Source organism: Homarus americanus, unplaced genomic scaffold (genome assembly GCF_018991925.1).
Source record: "Homarus americanus isolate GMGI-L3 unplaced genomic scaffold, GMGI_Hamer_2.0 scaffold54443, whole genome shotgun sequence".
Classification (NCBI taxonomy): domain Eukaryota; kingdom Metazoa; phylum Arthropoda; class Malacostraca; order Decapoda; family Nephropidae; genus Homarus; species Homarus americanus.
The window spans coordinates 8,804,551-8,825,315 of NW_024750852.1; the positions used below are offsets into that span (position 1 = coordinate 8,804,551).

Below are 20,765 nucleotides of genomic sequence, written 5' to 3' on the forward strand. Positions count from 1 at the left end.
CGTTTTGCGAGATGCGGCAACTCTGTGGAATGCTTATCTAGCATCCCTAGTCTGGCTACTATTGTGAGGTTCCTTATAGCCAATCCGAGAGTTTTCATAAGATGTAAATAAACACAGAGCAGCCACATCTCACAAAACGTGCCAGCCACTGTACCAAGTGTAAGTGCAGGCGACCGTACAATGGGTGTTAGCGCACAGTAATACATAATGACATCATTTCTTCACTTAACAGGGGAGGAGGTGAGGGTTTTCTCGCTACAGCCGGATATCTGGAGTCCACCTCGAGATGACGTCTATCTAAGATTCAACATGACCCAACAAAAGGTAGCGACCAGCCTCACCAACCTCACCGTGTGTTCCAGAGTGTTCTTCACGGCCTTGACTAAACTACAGGTCCTCTTCTCCTACGCCACTGCTGATGACTTCTCCAACGCCCTTATGATGTGTAAGTATGTACAGAATGACGTAATTTGGGTAAAAAGTAATGAATCCTACAGACACTATTCAGTAACCTAATAAAAGTAATCACAGAACAAGGATGGACGCCAGAATACAAAGACAGTATAATATCATACACGATCAATTAAGAAACATGTCCAAGGAAGCTTACAGTATTAACTGTCAGAAACTAATCACAGACACAGACGTTAATTACCCCAACCCGAAACAATTCTGCCGAAAAAAATGAACACCTAATGGGAACCTCCAGCAATTAAATCAAAGTATATCTTAAATAACAATCAAATCAAATGAACAAAACCGAAAGAACAAGAACCCAAATTCAGGAACTACTGAAGTAAAATATTTCATATCACTCCCGAAGAAAACCTGAACTTCTGTATGAACACCGACCGACAAATGACCATTCACATGACACACAACCGAGTACCAAGATAGACACAAACACTCTCGACGATCTATCCCCACTGACCAAACATATCACAGCAGACGACAAACACAGAGCAATAAATAGTTTCAAGAACAAGGCTCCAAGCATTAGTAAAATACACAACTCATACTCCAGCATCTACCTAACAACATAATACACCAACTCGGAAATATATTTAATTCATCTCTCGCCTCTGGCTCCTTCCCAAAGCCATTTGCCAGATACGTTCAACCTTCTTCCACAATAAAATATAACAAGGCTATAATACACAAATAACCATATTATGTCTTATTCGATTACACAAGTTTGAAAGCGGAGAATGACGTTACAATACAAAATATATTAAATAAATTTCAATTAAGATAAAGAAGAAATCTTGATAGCTCTACAATTTTGTTCAGTAGTGTACGATGTCTTTTTTTAAATACAGTGATATTATGTTTACTTTCTGCTTTCTTCAAATTTGTGCAGTAATTTAAAAGGAAGGAATTTTCACGGGTTAAGTGATGTGACCTGTGATACCGTTTTTATTTCAGACATCAGGGACGGAGTTCATTTCATCCGCTACAACAACATTCCGCAGACGATCATCGAGACCTTAGAGCTACCGACGGTGTTACGACAGTGGAGGTGCTACTGCCACGTCTTCTCCGGTGACACGTACACGGTCTACGTAGACGGCGTGGCCCTAGCTAGTAGCCCTATCCAAGTGGACGACCGCGTCCTCCCCCTTAACGGCACCTTCGTGGTGGGTCAGGAACAAGATAGTCTGTCAATGAAGATGAATCGTCAACAGATTCTGAAGGGTTACGTCACTCAGATCAACATGTGGAATTATGGCCTCTCTAGTCACGAGATAGCGGCTGTAGCAAATTGCTTCAGAAACATCATTGGTAATATTTTCTCTGCCGACTTAAACGAAGTGGAACTTATAAATGTCGAGGAAGAAAAGAGATCACTTAAAAGTTTTTGCTTTAAGGAAGAGAAGTTCATAATTTTTCCAGAGAAACGAATCTTTGTGGAAAGCACAAAGTTTTGCCGTCGAGTTGGATCTCAACTGTATGCTCCTCTAAACCGTGAAATGAATACACAACTGAATGCCACTATGGTGAAACTCGACATCTGTGGCGGAGCCATGAACATGTGGATCGGTGTGACTGATGAAGAGGAAGAAGGAACTTGGAGACGTATCACTGACGGTAAAGTGTTAGAGAACATACCGTTCGCTGGTGGCCAGCCTGACAACACGAGGGCAGAGAACTGTATGATGATGGTCGGCGATGAAGGAAGTTGGGCGGACTTTAAATGTTACGAAAAAAACGAAGCTTGTGTCTCTTGTGAGGAACGTCCAGGAACGACGCTCTATTTGAGAGGTACCTGCCAAGACATGAGGACCAGTACCATGTTTGAGAATCTCGGGTACTACTCACAAAAGCCGTATTTTCACGGTTTTCACGGATATATGATACGAAAGTACGACAGCAAAAAATGGATACTTCATAACACTGAGACTAACTCGACTCTGGCGTACCTGAGTCTGGCATCCAGTGATCAGTATCCTTTAGGGAGACAAAGGTGGTCACTGGCAGCTCCCATATGTCATCAGCCAGAGGGGAGTGAACGTGATCTCAGTTTATCTATATGTGAGGCGGGACAATACATGTGTGACGACGGGCAGTGCATCGACCTGGCCGCTCGCTGTGACGCTAAGGATGACTGTGATGATGAGACGGACGAGGACAACTGCTCCATCCTCCAGATTCCCGCAGGATACCGGAGCTTCAAACCTCCCAAGAACATAGCCAACGCCTCACAGCCACTTCAGCCTCACATTATATTTAAGTTCCTACGCTTCCTAAACATTGCCGACGTCCAACAAGCGATTCATCTGGAGTTTATCGTCACAATGAGTTGGATGGACTCCCGACTCAAGTATCGTAACCTCCGCTCTATCATACACGCCAACAAGCTTTCCAGTGAGGAGAAGGGCAGTATCTGGAGGCCCGAGCTGGAGTTTCCCAACGTCAAAGATGGACAGTTGAATCTCCTCAAGGAGAATGTTTTCGTACAGAAGGTGGATGACTCGCTGCCTGTTGACTTTAACGTGGTCAATATGGGTGAGTCGCGTGCTGTAATGTTTGTACTTTACAAACATGTGTTACCTTGAATCAATAGTTCTTTATACGAGTACATTATTAGACAATATCGTATTCCATTTTATTAGCTCAGATCGCAATATAATTCTCTTTAATGATTATATTTAATTCTGCAGCCAATGAATTCCATCCTTAGTGAATGATATATTTTGATTACATATTCCCATGTTAACTATTTAATACTTTAAAATCGGTTTCAATTAGCACTTGAGATGATCTGTGCAACTCGCCAGAAACATTCAATATGATTGGTGTTTATTAACTATGTATTTTTCATGTTGTCTTTTGTGGTTTTGCTTCGTCAGTCTTCACAAAGACCTTGTCATCGCTTTATGCTCTTTAACCAAATTGGTTTAATTAATTTTGTTGCATTAAAGTAACTCATTAACTTTATGAATCTTCTCGGTAGTTGTAAAATCATGTAGTCGACAAAAATAACTATGCTTTTTTTAATATTAATATAATTTATTTACTTAGTTTTCTACATAATATAATATCTAAGTTTTAAACACCGTGAGAAGGTTTAAGTAAGCTGGTGTACTGTAAACATGTGACGCAGTTCTCATAAAGTTTCCTTAGTTAAAGATAATGATAAACATGTGTAATAAAATTAAGTAAGTTTTTTACCATTTACCCATTAAATTCCAATGACTTTTTGTAAGAAAAATTTATCTTTACATGTCGTTATTACAAACATGATTTACTGACGAGTACAAACAATGACAAAAATAAATACAAACGTGCTAGAACACAGATCCTAACTTTACCGTCCTCCTCCACCGTCTTCTATCTTCGGAGCAAATGGCTCTCTTCTCTCCATCTCCTCATCACCATCACGGAAAAGCATATTATTTACATATTTGAATGTATATACTTTAAGATAAATCATGGTTAGAATCTGTTCTCATTTTACGGAGTCTTTTCATACCCAAATATTTACACTCGCCACTTACGCGAGTCATACATTAAAGAGGTAACTCGGCTAGATTCTCAAACGTCTTCACACTATCTTATTAGCATGATGTCAGCTAAGTAATAATCTGCTTTTGCCGACTTAATTAGATGCCTTTCGTGCGTGATGGTACCAATACTAAAAGCCCAAAAGATGTGGAAATATCCCTGGGACTCTTAGTTTGGATGGATGATGATAAATCGATGACGACCACATTTACTTCTCAGACAAAATGTACGGAGGATCTGCTGCCCTCATTATCCAACATCAACACTACAGCGGCAGCTTCGTCTGTACCTTCGACGTCTTCTACTACCCATTTGATGTGCAGCGGTGCGGGGTGATGGTGCAGCTGTCCTCACTGAGTAAAGAGCTGGTTGCCTTCACCAAGAGCAGAGCGAAGGTGGAGTACGACCAGGACAAGAATCTCCCCACCTACATAATCAGTGACTTCTACGCCCATCACAAAACAAATACCAACAGGGAGAGTCTACTGGAGGTCTGTTAACTGTCTTTGTTAGTGTACTTGTTATTTGGTGTTTGTTAGGTCATGGTACTCTCTTTTACCAATATATGTTAACGTGTCACGAATATTTTTAGTACTGTTTTGCGGATGTTTTTTGCTATTGTCAATTATATTATGCTCATCTATCTATTCTTTTACTTCGCTATATTGTATTAAATAAGGAATCAAAAGAAGACAGTCCTAGGTGATACATCGTCTGTAGTCTTGATTAAGTGATAAAGGATGGTGAGTGTACAGGTGTCATCCCTCCCTGCAGGTGGGGTACACACTAACGAGGCGCTACACCCTGATAGTACTCTCGGTCTTCATGCCCTCCACCATGCTGCTCACCATCGGCTACTCTACACTCTACGTTAAAGTCCAGCTGCTGCAGGTGTGTCGAGGATAAGTGCCTGTAGGCTGACGAGCGTTCGCCTGGCGTGTGTTCCGTAACTAAGAGCGTCATGACGTGATGGAAGAGAGATTTTGGCGCTATATTTATATTATGAGTTTGTGTTAGTGTTGGCATTTAGGGTTATATTATTCTAACTTTGAATAACGTATCATTTATATCATTCTAACAGTCACGTGATACTAATGCTTATCAACTCTCACCATGGCCCAGGTTCGTCTAGTAGTCAGCCTAACGACTCTCTTGGTGCTCTACACATTCTTCAACCAGACGTCTTCCTCGTTGCCTCAGACGGCGTACGTCAAGATGATCGACGTGTGGTTCTTCTCCTGCACCATTCTCCTCTTCGTGATCATCATTGTCCACGTCTTCGTCGAGTGTCTGGAGTCAGAGGCCATGATTCGTGTAGGGCCAAAGTTTTCCCCGTTGCCTTCGAGGTTGACGCCAGATCGACTGTTGCGCCTCTTCCGCTTGGTGCTGGTGCCTGTCGCGGCGTTCGTCTTCACTGTTGTCTACTTCACTATGCTCTTAACATAGTCCTGCGCTCGCTTATGGTGGACATTGATTTAAATGTATTATATGGAGGTTTCATATCTAACGGACCTCAATATAGTGGACTACTCTCCCAAATACTCTGTCATATGGAGGTTACATACCTAAAGAACCTCAATATAACGGACTATTCCCTCCCTTATTTGTCAGTCAAACAGAAGTCACTGTATAACGTTCCCCTAACCGAACTCTCAAACTCTGGTTTTAGAAGTATGACTAGCTTGTCTCTTCTAAAAACCTTAAGTTTAAAGGTATGAACTTAACCTGTATCATCCATCGTTTAAACTTCAGATACAGCAGATGTAAACTTGGATTAAAAAAAACAATATTTACATCTTGTAGTTCAGAGAATAAGATTATACGACTTCTCATATTAATCGAAATTCGAGTGATATTATTAATCAACCTTTTCGGACTTTTATTTTTCTTTAGTCTCACCTTTGTTGTGGTATTAAATCATCCCTTAATAGGTTATCAAAGACATAATTGTTCTAGAGTTAAAACATCCTGTGTGAACAATTTACCATCTCTCATACACTACCTTTCATGCATCTATACTAATAAACATCCATAATCTATTATTCTATTTATATATTATTTTTTCCAAAAGTAAATAATAAGCTTCTTTGTGCCTGGTGTATCTATATTGTTTCGGCTCACAGTGACTGGGTGAGGAACCTGAGCTATAAGAGAGTAGTGAAGGTAATATACGGTAGTTAGCTCATCGTTATGAGAATATTGGCTGTGCTGAAGGTCGTGTTTGTCAACGTATAAATTGTGTTTTATAACAAAAGATCACCGGGTGTTTGAACATCTTCTGGTGTTTTGACTGATCAATAAAATGGTCTTTATTTTGATTCCTCAGTTAACGCCTAAAAGTTATAAGAAAATGCTAGAACACCAAGAAATTATATCGGTAGAAGTCATATATAAACAACGTTCTCAGCCTAGCGACCAAAGTTGTCAGAAGCATCACATGCATGACGCTCACTACCCACGTAGTGCGGCAGATAACTCCCTACACTGGATATCTCACAGCTAACTCATTCAGGTGGAAAAAAAATGCTGCACAACCATGAAAAAAATACGACGTTCCACTCGTTCCTCTGAATATATTAGCAGACACCGACTCTAGCCACACATCCTCCAGTGGATGCTACAAGGACCCCAACCATACATCCTCCATTGGATGCTACCAGGACCCCAGCCACACACCTTCCAGTGGATGCTACCAGGACCCTAGCCACACACCCTCCAGTGGATGCTACCAGGACCCCAGCCACACACCCTCCAGTGGATGCTACCAGGACCCAAGCCACACACCCTTGAGTGGATGATACCAGGACCCCAGCCACACACCTCCAATGGCTGATACCAGGACCCCAGCCACACACCCTCCAATGGATGCTGCTGGACCCCAAGCCACACACAATGTTGACGCAGCTGAGCAAACAAATAACCATTTCGCTACTATATGCCAGACGCTCCCCGGCTTGACACAACCACTCTCCCTGCTTACCTACCAGCCCCCCTTCCCACCGACTTAGTAGAAGAATTTGAAGTAGCAAAACGCCTGGACAAACTAAAATTAAAAAGCTCTACCACCCCCATTGACTTACCAATGAAACTCTTCAAGGAGTTCTCCCCGGAGCTTGCTAAACCCCTATGCTCCATCATCAATGCTTCTCTCATTCAAGCCAGATGCCCAGCTGACTGGAAGACCTCTTATGTATCACCAGTGCCCAAGTCAACCAGCCCACAATCCTTAAATCAGCTACGACCTATTGCAATCACCCCAATACCCAGCCTAATCTGTGAAAGTTTTGTGTTCGACTGGGCTTATGCTGATATTGCAGGAGTCGTAGACCCTCAGCAATTTGGCAACATGAAAACTTCCTCCACCACTCACTGTCTTGTCAGCTTTCTCGATTACATATACCGCCATCTCGAGAAACGAAAAACGTTGTAGCTGTCGCCTTCATTGATTTCATAAGGCATTCGACCTAGTCGACCACAATATAATCATCAACAAAGCTATTGACCTCGTGCTTCGGAGAAGTCTTATACCATGGCTTACAGACTTCCTCAGTGACCGACGCCAAGCTGTACGCTTCCGAGGGGCTGTCTCCACCTTTCAGTCACTCACCTGTGGCGTCCCCCAAGCCACCAAGATGGGATCACTCTGCTTCCTTATGCTCATCAATGATGCCCTAAGAGAAACCCCTGCTCGCTGGAAATATGTCGACGACTCCACCATTGGGATCAGCCAACAATTTCCCAACTATACCGCCCTTCAGGATTTATTGAACAGTCTCCAAAACTGGGGCACCAACAACCATGTCACCATCAACCATACCAAGACCATGGTTATGCACATCAACCTCTCCTCCGACATTGTCCCACCTCCTTCCATTACTCTAGGTCCGAACACACTCCAGGTTGCAGATTCCACGAAGCTCCTCGGCGTCACCATAGACAACAAACTAAATTGGAAACCACACGTCAGTGAAGTTGTCAAATCCTCCAGTTTCCGTCTCCACCTCCTCCGCCGACTCAAGTCCCTCGGAGTTCCTGCACCCGAGCTCCTCAGTGTTTAAACAACATTCATACTTCCCAAGCTCACCTATGCCTCCCCCACAACGTAAACACCTAGAAAAAGTGCAAAAGAGGGCATGCATTATTATTCTCTCCCCTTCCTACTCCACATATCAAGAAGCGCTCAACACACTGACCCTTTCGACTCTCACTGACCATCACCACGACCTCATCTGCAAATTTGGTAAGAAGCTTCTACACCATCCTCGACACCGGCTCCTACTACCACCTGAGATCCCTAGCCCGAGAATTGCTGTTCGACACCACAACCGCATCCAGCCCATACGTGCACGAACTGATCGCTATAAGAACAGCCCAGTCCCAACCATTGTAAAAATTATCAATAACTTGTAATAAACCAGTGTATTCACTCCTAGTAAACACTACTCCTTGCACTGTCACTATGTTGAAATGAACTGTAGTTTGAGCTTTTCCCCATCTAGTTATTATATATCTTATTTGTATCACTTATGTTACTTGTATATTATTTGTAATTCGAAACCCATTCCCCAAATATGTAACTGTATATTTTCAGCCTTCTGGCTGCCAAGCTCTTTCAATAAACCGTTAATTATTATTATTATTATTATTATTATTATTATTACACCCTCCAGTGGATGCCACCAGCACCACGGCCACACACCCTCCAGTAGATGCTACCAGGACCCCAGCCACACACCCTCCAGTGGATGCTACCAGGACCCCAGCCATACACCCTCCAGTGGATGCTAGCAGGTCCCCTGCCACACACCCTCCAGTTCATGCTACCAGGACTCCAGCCACACACCCTCCAGTGCATGCTACCAGGACCCCAGCCACACACCCTCCAGTGGATGCTACCAGAATCCCAGCCACACACCCTCCATTGGATGCTACCAGGACCCCAGCCACACACCCTCCATTGGATGCTACCAGGACTCCAGCCACACACCCTCCAGTGCATGCTACCAGGACCCCAGCCACACACCCTCCAGTGGATGCTACCAGGACCCCAGCCGCACACCCTCCAGTGAATGCTACCAGGACCCCAGCCACACACCCTCCAGTGGATGCAGGACCCCAGCCAGACACCTTCCAGTGAATTCAACCAGGACCCCAGCCGCACACCCTCCAGTGGATGCTACCAGGACCTCAGTCAAACACCTCCAGAGGATGCTACCAGGACCCCAGCCACACACCCTCCAGTGGATGCTACAGGACCTCAGCCCACACCCTCCAGTGAATGCTACCAGGACCCCACACACCCTCCATTGATGATACCAGGAGCCCCAGCCACACACCTCCAGTGGATGCTACCAGCACCCCAGCCACACACCCTCCAGTGGATGCTACCAGGACCCCAGCCACACACCCTCCAGCGGATGCTACTAGGACCCCAGCCACATACCCTCCATTGGATGCTACCAGCACCCCAGCCACACACCCTCCAGTGTATGCTACCAGGACCCCAGCCACACACCCTCCAGCGGATGATACCAGGACCCCAGCCACGCACCTTCCACACGAGATCTTAGTTCACACTTCAATGGCTGAGAATAGCGGGTCACTTTACCTTGTCTCCTTGACGCCCTCATGTACTAACGGTTGTTACATTCTTTTTTTTTTACTATTAATGCTTATTTTCAGCCCACAGTTACACATAGCGCCATATCCTTAAACTTAATCATGTTTAACAGTAAGCATTGGTCACGGAGACGTTAACATATATAACCTTTATAATAACCTTGTATAATATTGTCGAAGAAATAAGCTTATTGTAACTTTTTCTCCAATAAATCACTAAAGAAAATGTGTAGAAACTGCCTAAGCAAAAAAACATCATACTTGCCATCTCGATGTCGCAGTTACAGAAGGTCTGTTACAGCCAATAGGTATACGTCACAGTTTAAACTAACCCTGATTTAGGTATGCAACAGAGCAGTTTAGCCGGTAATGCACTCGACCATCTTCACGTTGCCCAATTGTCATGTTAGGCACTTAAATCACATCTGGGTGAACCAGCAAACCACCCAAAAACTTTAAGGAACTTTGTTCAGAAACTTCTTTAACGTAAACATCACAGGAGTGATAACTATAATTTTCCACCAGCAAATTTATGTTTTCTGCTCATAGGCAGTAAACTGAATTAACAGATTCAAGAGTATGCAGTCATTATTTAATGCTCTCCGCCTTAATATACATTTTTCCTTTAAAACAAGCACATCCTCTCGATCCTTCCAGTAGATAACGAGTAAAGCGGGATGGAAGTTTAATCTGAAATTTTTTGCCAGGTTGGTGAAAGTTAACAGTTCTGATGGAAAACTGTACTGTATATACTATTTCACATTCCTATTTTGCTTTCTTTATCTCCTATTACTGTAGATAAGCATCTGTGCGTCACAGCAAACTTGTTCGAAAAGTGTCTGCTCCACCAAAAAATAAAAATAAATAAAAAATACCCTCAAATATACACGTCCATGGTTCCATAATACGAGTAGCAGAAACAGTACTCACCTCGCCCTGGAGGTAGAGGAAGCCTTGGCGTCACCCATCATGTCCTGGGCCATGGACCATCCTGCCTGAAACAAAATTCATTAATGAGGCCACAGTTTTCTTTTCCTTACTCTGATTATATACAACTTTGTTACTTAAACGAAAAATTATAACAGTAACACAATAGCTGGTGGATTCTTTCATCCTTCAACAAGCATCAGTATAGATCCTCGATATAACTCGATACAGAACCTCAAAGAGTAACTCACTGACAAACTTCAAATGATAATTTTCCGGTGCTGAGAGTCTTAATCGTACATTCAGGATTATTTTTCAACCATTTTCTCTTAAACAAATGATGCCAAATACTTGTATGTCCTTTTACCCTTCATAGTCGTGCCCACTGTCAGGTTTCAGTTATCTTTCAAGGTCATAAGGCTTTAATTATTCTGTGTGAAACCATTGTTATGTAATATTAACACTAATTTTGCACATAAACTACCAATTTTTCTGACTAGTTACTATTTCTGTTGACTTTCTACCCAGGTCGAAAAAAACTGCATATTGCGCAGTTTTTACAAGTTTCGTGCTTCTTTCCGGTGTTTTTATTTTCGGAATAAATAATTACACTACCAAGCATCCGCCCCCAAAGACTCGAACGTTCTGTTTACTTACATTTCACCTCATGTTTAGCCTATTGCTCCTGCATTATTCAGTCTCACTCAGGTATTCTGTATCACTATAGGAGAGTAGTAGCAAACGCAATGTTGGAATGCACAATATATTGACAAGAAACACCAACAACCAGCAATAATCAAACATTAACAATCGCCACACTCATACAACAGTTATATAAATATATAACAATACCCAAACAATCACCCTAATCCTACCACATAGAAATGTACATAAATATTATAAACTTACATTACATCCTAAGCCATAGTAACACAATTTGCTATCAACCACAACCGGCTCCGCCGACCAGCGACCACCAACTCCACACCCTCGTCCGTCCTGGAATGCTCTGCCCTCCTCCGCTTCATTACAACTCTGTTCGAGATCTGAACAACACAGATACGGAGCTCCGGAGAGCCTAACCATGAGCCCAAGCTATGGGCCCAAGCTCAGGCCATCCACTGTTTCCATAATCGATGACTCGAGGTCCGGAACAACGAGTTGGGAGATCGAGTAACGGGGATGGAGCAGTGGTCGTGCAGCAGCCAAACACGGGTAAATGGTCAGGTACTAGTCGGGACCTCAAGCATATTCTATATCAAGCTTCGTGTTTTCTTGTTTCCTTGTGGTTATCAGCATATACCTGGATCACGCGCACCTACAGCGATTAACTTGCATATATATATATATATATATATATATATATATATATATATATATATATATATATATATATATATATATATATATATATATATATATATATATATATATATAGATTGAATTTTCAAATTAAAACCAGTGATATAGGTTCAGTATTTGACATATTAACAACTAATAAGCGTGAGGAGAGCGACACTGAACCAAGTGTGCTTTACTGAGTCAGGTTACCCTTCGCTGTCACACTCAGTTAAACTCAACATATTTTATCTTTCACATGTGGTGTGAAATAGCGGTCCTCACTTACGACCCATTCTGATCACTATTATAACCAACACTAATACACCAAACAGATAATACAAGAGACTTAATGTGAAATGAAAACATGATGCGATTAGTGCTGGGGAAAATGTTGGCATATCAGTTTCTCCGGAAAATATGTAAAATGTAATGCGTACCAACCAGAACAAGAAACCGATACGAATGAGTCTAAAGGTTCGAAGTAACAGACTCAAATTCATACATCTGAAGCAGGCAGTGCAGCAATGGCTGGCTGGGAGAGTTAACGAATTTTTGGGTGAAACTGTACCTTAGTCATGCCTGATACCTTACCAGAAGTAGAAGAGCTTCAGGATTTCTCCATTCATACTGGAGTGCTCCTGACAGATAATGAATGTATGTCTTTATTGGAGGAGTTCGTGCAACTCTTCGATGACATTCCGCATCCCTGTACATTGGTGGAACATGACGTGGTGCTCGACCCATCAGCAAGCACCCTACCGAGTTAACCCAAGAAAACGTATTTCTTCAAAAGGAGGTGAAGTTCCTGTTGCAGAGTGGCTTAGTGGAACCTACTAAGAGGCTCAAACCACCATTCACTGTTACCCAAAGCTGTTATTTCAGGGTTCTCTTGGTTGGTCAAATGAGCTGGAGGGTCGTAACATGTAATAGAGGCCTGTCCTAGGAGAATTGTACCATTGTAAGTGGATAGGTGCATCGTGGTATACTGTGGATAAGGTAATTTTTTACCATTGTGAGTGAAGAAGTGCGCAGCTAGGTGAGGTGATATGTTATTGTGAGAAGAAACTGTACGTTGAATAAGAATAATATGATGGCGGACCGGTTAAATGTGGCATACAAATGTATAGGGAGGAGGTATCATGAAAACAAAATATAAATAAGGTTCGGTATCAATCTAGTGACAAAGGTCAGAGGAACCAAGTGTATAATAAATATTCAAGACAACAAGGGTCAAATAATTATAAAGGTGGACAAAATAGCATTGTGTCTCAAAGTCATCCATAAAATTTCTCAAGACCACACTCAAGTTATAATAACAATAAGAGCAGGCAGGGGAGACTGTCAGTCAAGTGTTTAGCATGTGGAGTCATTGGTCAGGCCAAATATAAATGTACAAATTTGTCTAAGTCGGCAGGTTTAACTGTCTTGTTGGAAGCCTCAGAATGAGTGTATTGAAGTACGAGGTACTAAGAACAGTGAAGATAAACGTTGTGCTAAGAGTTTAATTTATAAATGAGGGAACAATTTCATTGGGCGAGGGTCCTTAGAAAAAGATTGTGATCCTGAGGGACACAGGAGCTAACCAACGCGTAACCCTAAAAAATTCAACAGAGTGGACAGGAGATTCATACTCTGGTGAAGTGGCTAGACTGAGAGGGTTAGGAGCAGGGCTGACTATTCCACTGCATTATGTAAACCTTGAAACAGGATTTGTTAGTGGTCAGGTCAAAGTGGGTGGAAGTAACGAACTTCCCATACAAGGGAGGGAAGTCCCCCTCCCGACCTCAACTTGTGACTGTGTGCCTCAGAGTTCTGTCTTTCCCTGTGTGTATCTCGGAAGGAACTGTCGGTCCCTTACATTGGCGGTGTCAGGCCGGCAGATGCCGTTATTAATTAACACTAATCTGGATGTGTCGAGACAGCTGTGTTTGCCCAGGTGGGTGGTGCTGGCTAAAGGGTAGTTTCTTGAGTTAACACCGTCATGACGCCGGTTTAACTAAACACGTGGCGGTGAGAACTCTGTTTCCCTTTGTGACCGTGACCTCCTTTGGGTCAGATCTTAATCTCACTAGTTACTGTAGGGTGGGTCAACTTACTTCTGCTTACTGTTATATTTGCTGTTTTTCTCTGGGCTACAAGCTATGGTCTGATAAACACTCATTACAGATGACACATATAGACAGTGATCATGGTAATATCATATGCAGTATTTAGAATAGCCCCGGAGGCGAAAATGCAACCACATTTTTACAAAAAATAACTGCTACCTATCAGTAGCACTTCCATCATAGTTACTAATTTGTATGTTTTTTTCTGTTGGCTTGGTTTGGTCTGACAAAGGTCACTATGGGCAGACTTAATGTTGTTGCAGATGCTTTGTCCCGCATCTCCATCTCATGAGCCAATTCGAGATCGGTTCATGTCTTGAAGAGGGGAGGTATTACAGTCGGCTCCTTCTAAGAGAATTGATTAGTTATCCATTAAGGTACTACCATACTCTTTCAGTTCAATAGATGCTTCAGTAAAAATTATTTATTTTCATTTATAATACTGTATGTTAGGATGATTATTCATATTGTTTTAATGTTTTAAATATTTTAGTAAATCATAGTGCTTGAATTTCTTCAGTAAAAATTATTTATTTTCATTTATAATACTGTATGTTAGGATGATTATTCATATTGTTTTAATGTTTTAAATATTTTAGTAAATCATAGTGCTTGAATTTAATCGGCAGCTTTAACAAATTTATACGAAAGTAACATCTCTGATTTCATGCTCTCTTTCGAGTGGTGTCGCTTTATAATTGGCGCGTCCTTGGGGGAATTTGGGTTTGTATAACTGTAAAATTGCGGTGTCAGGATCCATTTTTTTATTATTGTGGTGGAGTTCTGTGTTGGGGGTTATAAGAGAAAGCCATATAATTATTGAGAGGATAGATATTTGAGAGAAATTAGAGTCGAGTTATGCTGTGTGTTGTGCTGGGTGGCTGCGGCCGAGTGTAAACTTGTAATTTGAGCTGTTAGTGTATTCCTCTTTCTTTAATATACTTTGTTTATTGCTGCCAGTGAAGTTTTATACAACCCCATAGCATTGTATGGGTATTTCCAAAGTTACACCAGCTTTCAGGTGATGGTCTATCTATATTATCTAATCATAGAGTTTACATATTTCACTGTTAACCAAGGCTGTTATTTTAGGGTTCTCGTAATTAATTGGTCAAAGGAGCTGGGGGGTCTTAACAAAGGAAAATAAAAAAGGAAAATTGCCTTGCAAATGCTTTTAAAAATGGTGGTAAAATGCCTTAGTTTAGGTTTTATTTAATAATATAAAACCTCTACACTTGGGAAAGACAATTTCCCGAACTAACCCAAGTATATCTGAAGAACATGAAACTTGGAAGCTTTAGGGCTGCATTAGGCTCTTGTAGGGAAATTACTTGGATTCCCTCTAGGAAATGGATATGTCAGCACATCCTCTAAACCACTCCTGGGGTCCACATCCCATGCCCTCTGTGCCGTTGCCACAGTCTCCCCAGCTGTTACCTGTGAGAAACAGTTATGTTATTCTACTGTACCTGTTTACATGGATAATTTTATTATTTTTTGCATAATTGTATCATGTTGCATTTATCTACAGATGTACAGTTTACTATATGTGAATTTGTAATTTAAATGTTTCTTAGTAATTTTGTATGTGTGTCTTATGAACTACTGTGCAGTTCTGTATATGTTATTGTTCAGGTATCCTTCGTTATCTGAATGTTCCGTACAGCTGTATCTGAAAATTCTATTCTTACACCTCTTTCACTATCCGAAAGAGATCCTTCCTTACCTACAAAAATGATCTGATCGAAAATTCTAATTACACACGCCTAGGCAGCCATCTTGAAGTGTTGAACAGAAACATATTCGTTGCTCATTGAGCATAACAAAAAAAACCTCCCCACTTTCAGTGTCTTACGCTCGCCTGCCATTCGCAGTGAGTTTGGAGTGTTCTCTCTTTATATGTGTGTATTCGTACCATCTGTACATGAATCTGTATGCAATAGCATCCAAGCAGTGTGCCGACTCCTTGGTTTCCCTCTCCGCTTAAAACTGTTACACTTGAGATCAAGCTGGAGGTAGTCAAGCATCATGAACTGGGTGAAGGCCCAGTCTGCTTCTACTGTGGATTCGATCTTCAAACATGCTGAGATCAAGCAAACAGCTGAGAACGTCACACGGGTAGGAGCAAGCTGGTTAACCTGGATTCTTAACTCTTCTATGGGCAATATGGAGCTGTGGCTAGAAGAGCAGACTGCACGTGGCTCCACCCTGCCCTTCTCCATCATCAAGGAAAAGGCTTTGTTTTTGTGGGAAGACTGCAGGAGGGACCCGGGATCTGACGAATCTTCAACTGTGAGCGAATTTAAGGCCAGCTCAGGGTGGTTTTAGCGGTTCAAGTGTCAGGATAATCTTCAAACTTTTGAATGCCAATGCTGAAGCTGCACAATCCTTCCCAGACCTCTTGAAGCAGAAGTTTAAGGGAGGTGGTTACACACCCAAGCAAATCATCAACATCGAGAAGCCTGGGCATTTTTGGAAGATGCCATCTTATACCTTCATTGCTCAGGAGAAAACTGTACCTGGTTTTAAAGCAACCAAGGACAGGCTCACCCTCCTGTTTGGTGGTAACAATGAAGGTTACCTTCATGCTCGTCTACCACTCAGAGAACCCCAGGACTTCCTTAAAATCACTTTCCCATCATTTGGCGTTCCAACCAGAAGGCATGGGTGACAATGGAACTGACCCAGAACTATGTCACCCAATACCTCTCCAATGTGTCCAAAGTTTTATTGTGCCAGTAACAGCTTTGCCAACAAATTCCTCCTGGTGATAGATAATACTCCTGCACATCCACCCAGCATGGACAAATGGACAGACAATATTGAGGTGATGTTTCTTCCATCTTACACCACCTTACTGTTACAACCCATGTATCAAGGTGTCATCTCCACGTTTAGGGCTTACTACCTCAGGTGAACGATGCGGGATTATGATCAACCAGACCAATAAGGAATTCCGGAAGCCATTTAACATCAAGAAGGCCATCGATCACATCAAAGAGTCTTGGAAGAAAGTGTCACAGAAAACTATGGGCGACTTGTGGCAAAAGATCTGGCCTGAGTGTGTGCACGAACTTTAAAGGTGGACTGAAAGGTGTGTCGAGGAGAGGGTAGGTGATGATGACAAACAACAAGATGAGCAGCAGCCTGAGAACCGGCTCATTCTCAATGTTCTGAGGATCTTACCCTCATTCAGAAGAGGCTCGAGTTAGTCCACGCGAAAGACCCTCGTGTGGAAAGGAAAGGATTGGTGCAGTTACTTCCAGTATGGAGGAAAACATACGCATCTATACTGAAATGCGTCATCAGCTGAAGAACAAGGCAAAACAGCTCACCATCTCATGCTTTCTTCAACCCTGTCACCGTCTTCAGACCCAGGACAACTGCATCTTCATCTTCCAGTCCCACTCCCTCCATCAGCGGAATTTCTCCTACCAAAGGAATTTCTTCAACTTCTTCCACCAACGGAATTTCTTTCACCCCTTTCACCTCTGGCATGTCTGTACCCATATTCAGCAGTGATGAGGTGGACAGCCTCACTCATCTCACCCCTCCTTACTCCCTACGGTGAGCCCTGACCACTAAGGTAAAGTAACAAGTGTATAGTATATTTTCTTGTAGGTAGTTACTAAATTACAGTTGTTAGGTTGTTTTGGTGTTCGTGAAACGATTTCATGTTTTGGGGTATAATATTGGGGTTTACCTTTAACTGGGGCACCTAACCCTAATTTCCCATATGTTGTTATTTGCTATCCAAACGGTTTTCAAGGGACCCAACCTTTTTAGATAATGAAGGAATCCGTATTTCTGTTTATCTGTACACGCATGTGAGTTATCCCTTACCAAAAGACTTAAAACTTCTATACAGTATTCAATTTACAGAAAAAAGTATGACAGATGAGTCATTGTGTGGAGGAACACGACTCACCGCATCTGTAGTGCCACTGAAGGACACACTGGGTGCATGATACACCTTTTGGCAGAATCACTGGGATGGTAAGGTTCACTGGGTCCTGTAAAAAATTTATTTAATTGATACAGTACAGTACAGATATATATATATATATATATATATATATATATATATATATATATATATATATATATATATATATATATATATATATATATATATATATATATATATATATATATATATATATATATATATATATATATATATATATATATATATATATATATATATATATATATATATATATATATATATATATATATATATACTATATATATATATATATATATATATATATATATATATATATATATATATATATATATATATATATATATATATATATATATATATATATATATATATATATATATATATATATATATATATATATATATATTCAAAAGTGAAAGGCAACTTTTACAGTAGTGCATAGAAAAATGTAAATAAAAATAATAGGTTTTCTTCCTCTGCCGATTATCAACTACGTTCCTTTTTTACTGATAATTTGAGTGCTTTATTTTAAGTAGAGATAAACTTGATATGAGAAATATTTTGCAGTTTCTGTTGATCTGCAGTTATGTTAAGTTATGTGAAAATCAAAATTATCTGGGGCACACCAATAAAGTAGTTGATCATCTGCACAAATAAATTATTGAATATAATATGAACAAAACTATTATGAAATATCAAAACAGAGCTATGATATAGCACTTATTATCTTTACCAATTAGGGAGTAAAGTGTAAATTGTGACACCGTTCAAACTTAAGACTTGACAATACTAAAGCATTTCCCCCATGAGACAACTATCCACTGCAACATGACAGCTATAAGAGAAGCATAAGAATTACAAACAAATGAAATATTAGTAATTTTTCCCAAGGAACATCAATACTCACTACAATACAGTACATGTATAGCAAAACACAGTGTGAACCAAAACCACAAAGTAATGAAACAATCTAAAGCTTTCCCAAGAAACACCACAACACACTTCAGCAGTACAGTAAGGACACTGACACTAGACAAACACTAAGAGAAGTATTAGATAGATTGAGACGTACGAAGATGTAATTTATTGGGTAATTGGTGCCAGAGCCATCAGCTAGCTCTAGGATGTGCTTGTCCAGACATTCCTGCTCAACAATATGAGTCGGATCATTGTTGACACACAGGTGGAACTCGAAGTGGCCCCAGTGACTAGTAGTCAGTTCTACCTCGATGGGTAATTTCTGTGGTAGATACCATGGCAAGAATGAGACCTCTGATGAATGCTGTATAAGTGAATAGTATAAAAATAGTTGAAGACTCGGAAGCAAGAGAAGAAATTAGTGGCGACGGATGCACTGATGAGGTGCTAATAATGCTGTGGAAGGTGTCTAGAATTATAAATTGGATGCTATTTAGATACAAGTACTGCACGGTATAATGTATCAGATCTTGCTTGCAAAAGTACACCACCTTATATTTTCTTTATTCAAAGCTACAATAACATTACAGTTTATCTGTTACTGACAATTCTCACTGAACACTAAGCCTTATTAAGCATTGCACTCAACTGCCTTCACTTAAATGAGTGGACCTATGATGCTTCAAGCTTGCAGCAGCAACCGTCGGAACAGGAGGCAAATGCTGCATCTACTTCACCAAATTAAGGAGCTAACTGAATCTGATACAGTACCTAGATTTTTTTTACTCTGCTATCTGTTACCTGCAACGAGGAATTAATTGTCCCTCTTGTACCTGGTTCATATTGTAGTTAGCAACAATGATTCCTTTGCCGTATTTTCCACCAGCCTCGTTGTCCCTGGGCTGGGGGTCGGCCCAGTTGTCGCCACACACCCCACACTTGCCGTCGTTCTGGTCCCACTGTGACTGTGAAAGGTGAGTAGTGGTAAATTACTGCACTGCACTACATACGCAAGCTAACAAATGAAGAGGGCAAAGTTGTCCCTCATTGCTTAACAGGTGATATAATGTTAGATATGAAACATGGATGCAGTAAATCCTTGTTATCGTCTGGTATGCCACCCTACTCAGAGTCGTTCATTTTAGGGATGATGAGATGATGAAAGAGCGTAAATAATGATGAAGAATTTTGGCTTCCTGCTCGTTTTTCCTCGCTAAAGTCAGATAGAATCACGTGTGGGAAAAATTATTTTGGCCTACATTGTGAAAGTTCTCTTCATATACAATTGAGGAGTCCTAGTACCCCGTCGGTGAGTTTGCTTACGCCAAAACCGCCACAGTTGAGCTCATCGTCCTCCCAGTTGATCGGGGTGTTGAAGCCCTTCCTCCAGGCGGACGATCGACCTACTGGTTCCATCAAACGCCCGTGGCCATCCCCTCCATTTGCTGCCAACAGCACCACCACACCAAACATCCACACGCAGCTACCTACGCCCATCGCGGTTGTTGACTGGTAACCTTACAGACAGTGCCAAGCGAAAATTTCGTTGTGATTCGGTGATAAGACGTGCCGTTATTTATACCCGTGGGCAGTAGTTGCTTCAAGGTCGCTGCACCAGCAAACAAAGAGTCATCTTCCCAACGTGAGTGTATGGTGAACACAATATTACTAACTTAACACACCGCGGGCAGCTTTCCTTCAGATATGTCACAGGACTGTGATATGAGTCATAGGTTACTAGTATTAAAAATTCTTTGCGAAAGACGCAGTAAGCCGAAGGTGTTAATAATAAGACCTAGTAAATTAATAAAGATGTAGTATAACCAGCTACTGAGATAAGGACATAATGTTATTCACATTGAGGACACAGCTGTTAG

At 41.3% G+C, this 20,765-nt stretch overlaps 2 protein-coding genes across 3 annotated transcripts; one reads left to right on the top strand and one right to left on the bottom strand.

Moving 5' to 3' along the window:
• The first annotated feature begins 309 nt into the window (after positions 1 to 309).
• On the top strand, positions 310 to 6,008 carry LOC121854236. Its single transcript, XM_042348750.1, has 5 exons — positions 310 to 445; positions 1,426 to 3,006; positions 4,225 to 4,496; positions 4,780 to 4,896; positions 5,128 to 6,008. Exons 1-5 carry the CDS (start codon positions 310 to 312, stop codon positions 5,449 to 5,451), a joined length of 2,430 nt encoding a protein of 809 aa, XP_042204684.1. The 3' UTR covers positions 5,452 to 6,008.
• A 9,149-nt stretch (positions 6,009 to 15,157) lies between these two features.
• On the bottom strand, positions 15,158 to 20,450 carry LOC121854322. 2 transcript variants are annotated; one of them, XM_042348919.1, is made up of 5 exons: positions 20,191 to 20,450; positions 19,722 to 19,853; positions 19,043 to 19,210; positions 17,929 to 18,013; positions 15,158 to 15,437 (listed from the first exon to the last, which is right to left on the bottom strand). In XM_042348919.1, exons 1-5 carry the CDS (start codon positions 20,383 to 20,385, stop codon positions 15,343 to 15,345), a joined length of 675 nt encoding a protein of 224 aa, XP_042204853.1. In that variant the 5' UTR covers positions 20,386 to 20,450; the 3' UTR covers positions 15,158 to 15,342. The 2 variants fall into 2 exon arrangements, with proteins under 2 accessions (XP_042204853.1, XP_042204854.1); XM_042348920.1 differs by having other exon boundaries at positions 20,212 to 20,448.
• Between the last annotated feature and the right edge of the window lie 315 nt (positions 20,451 to 20,765).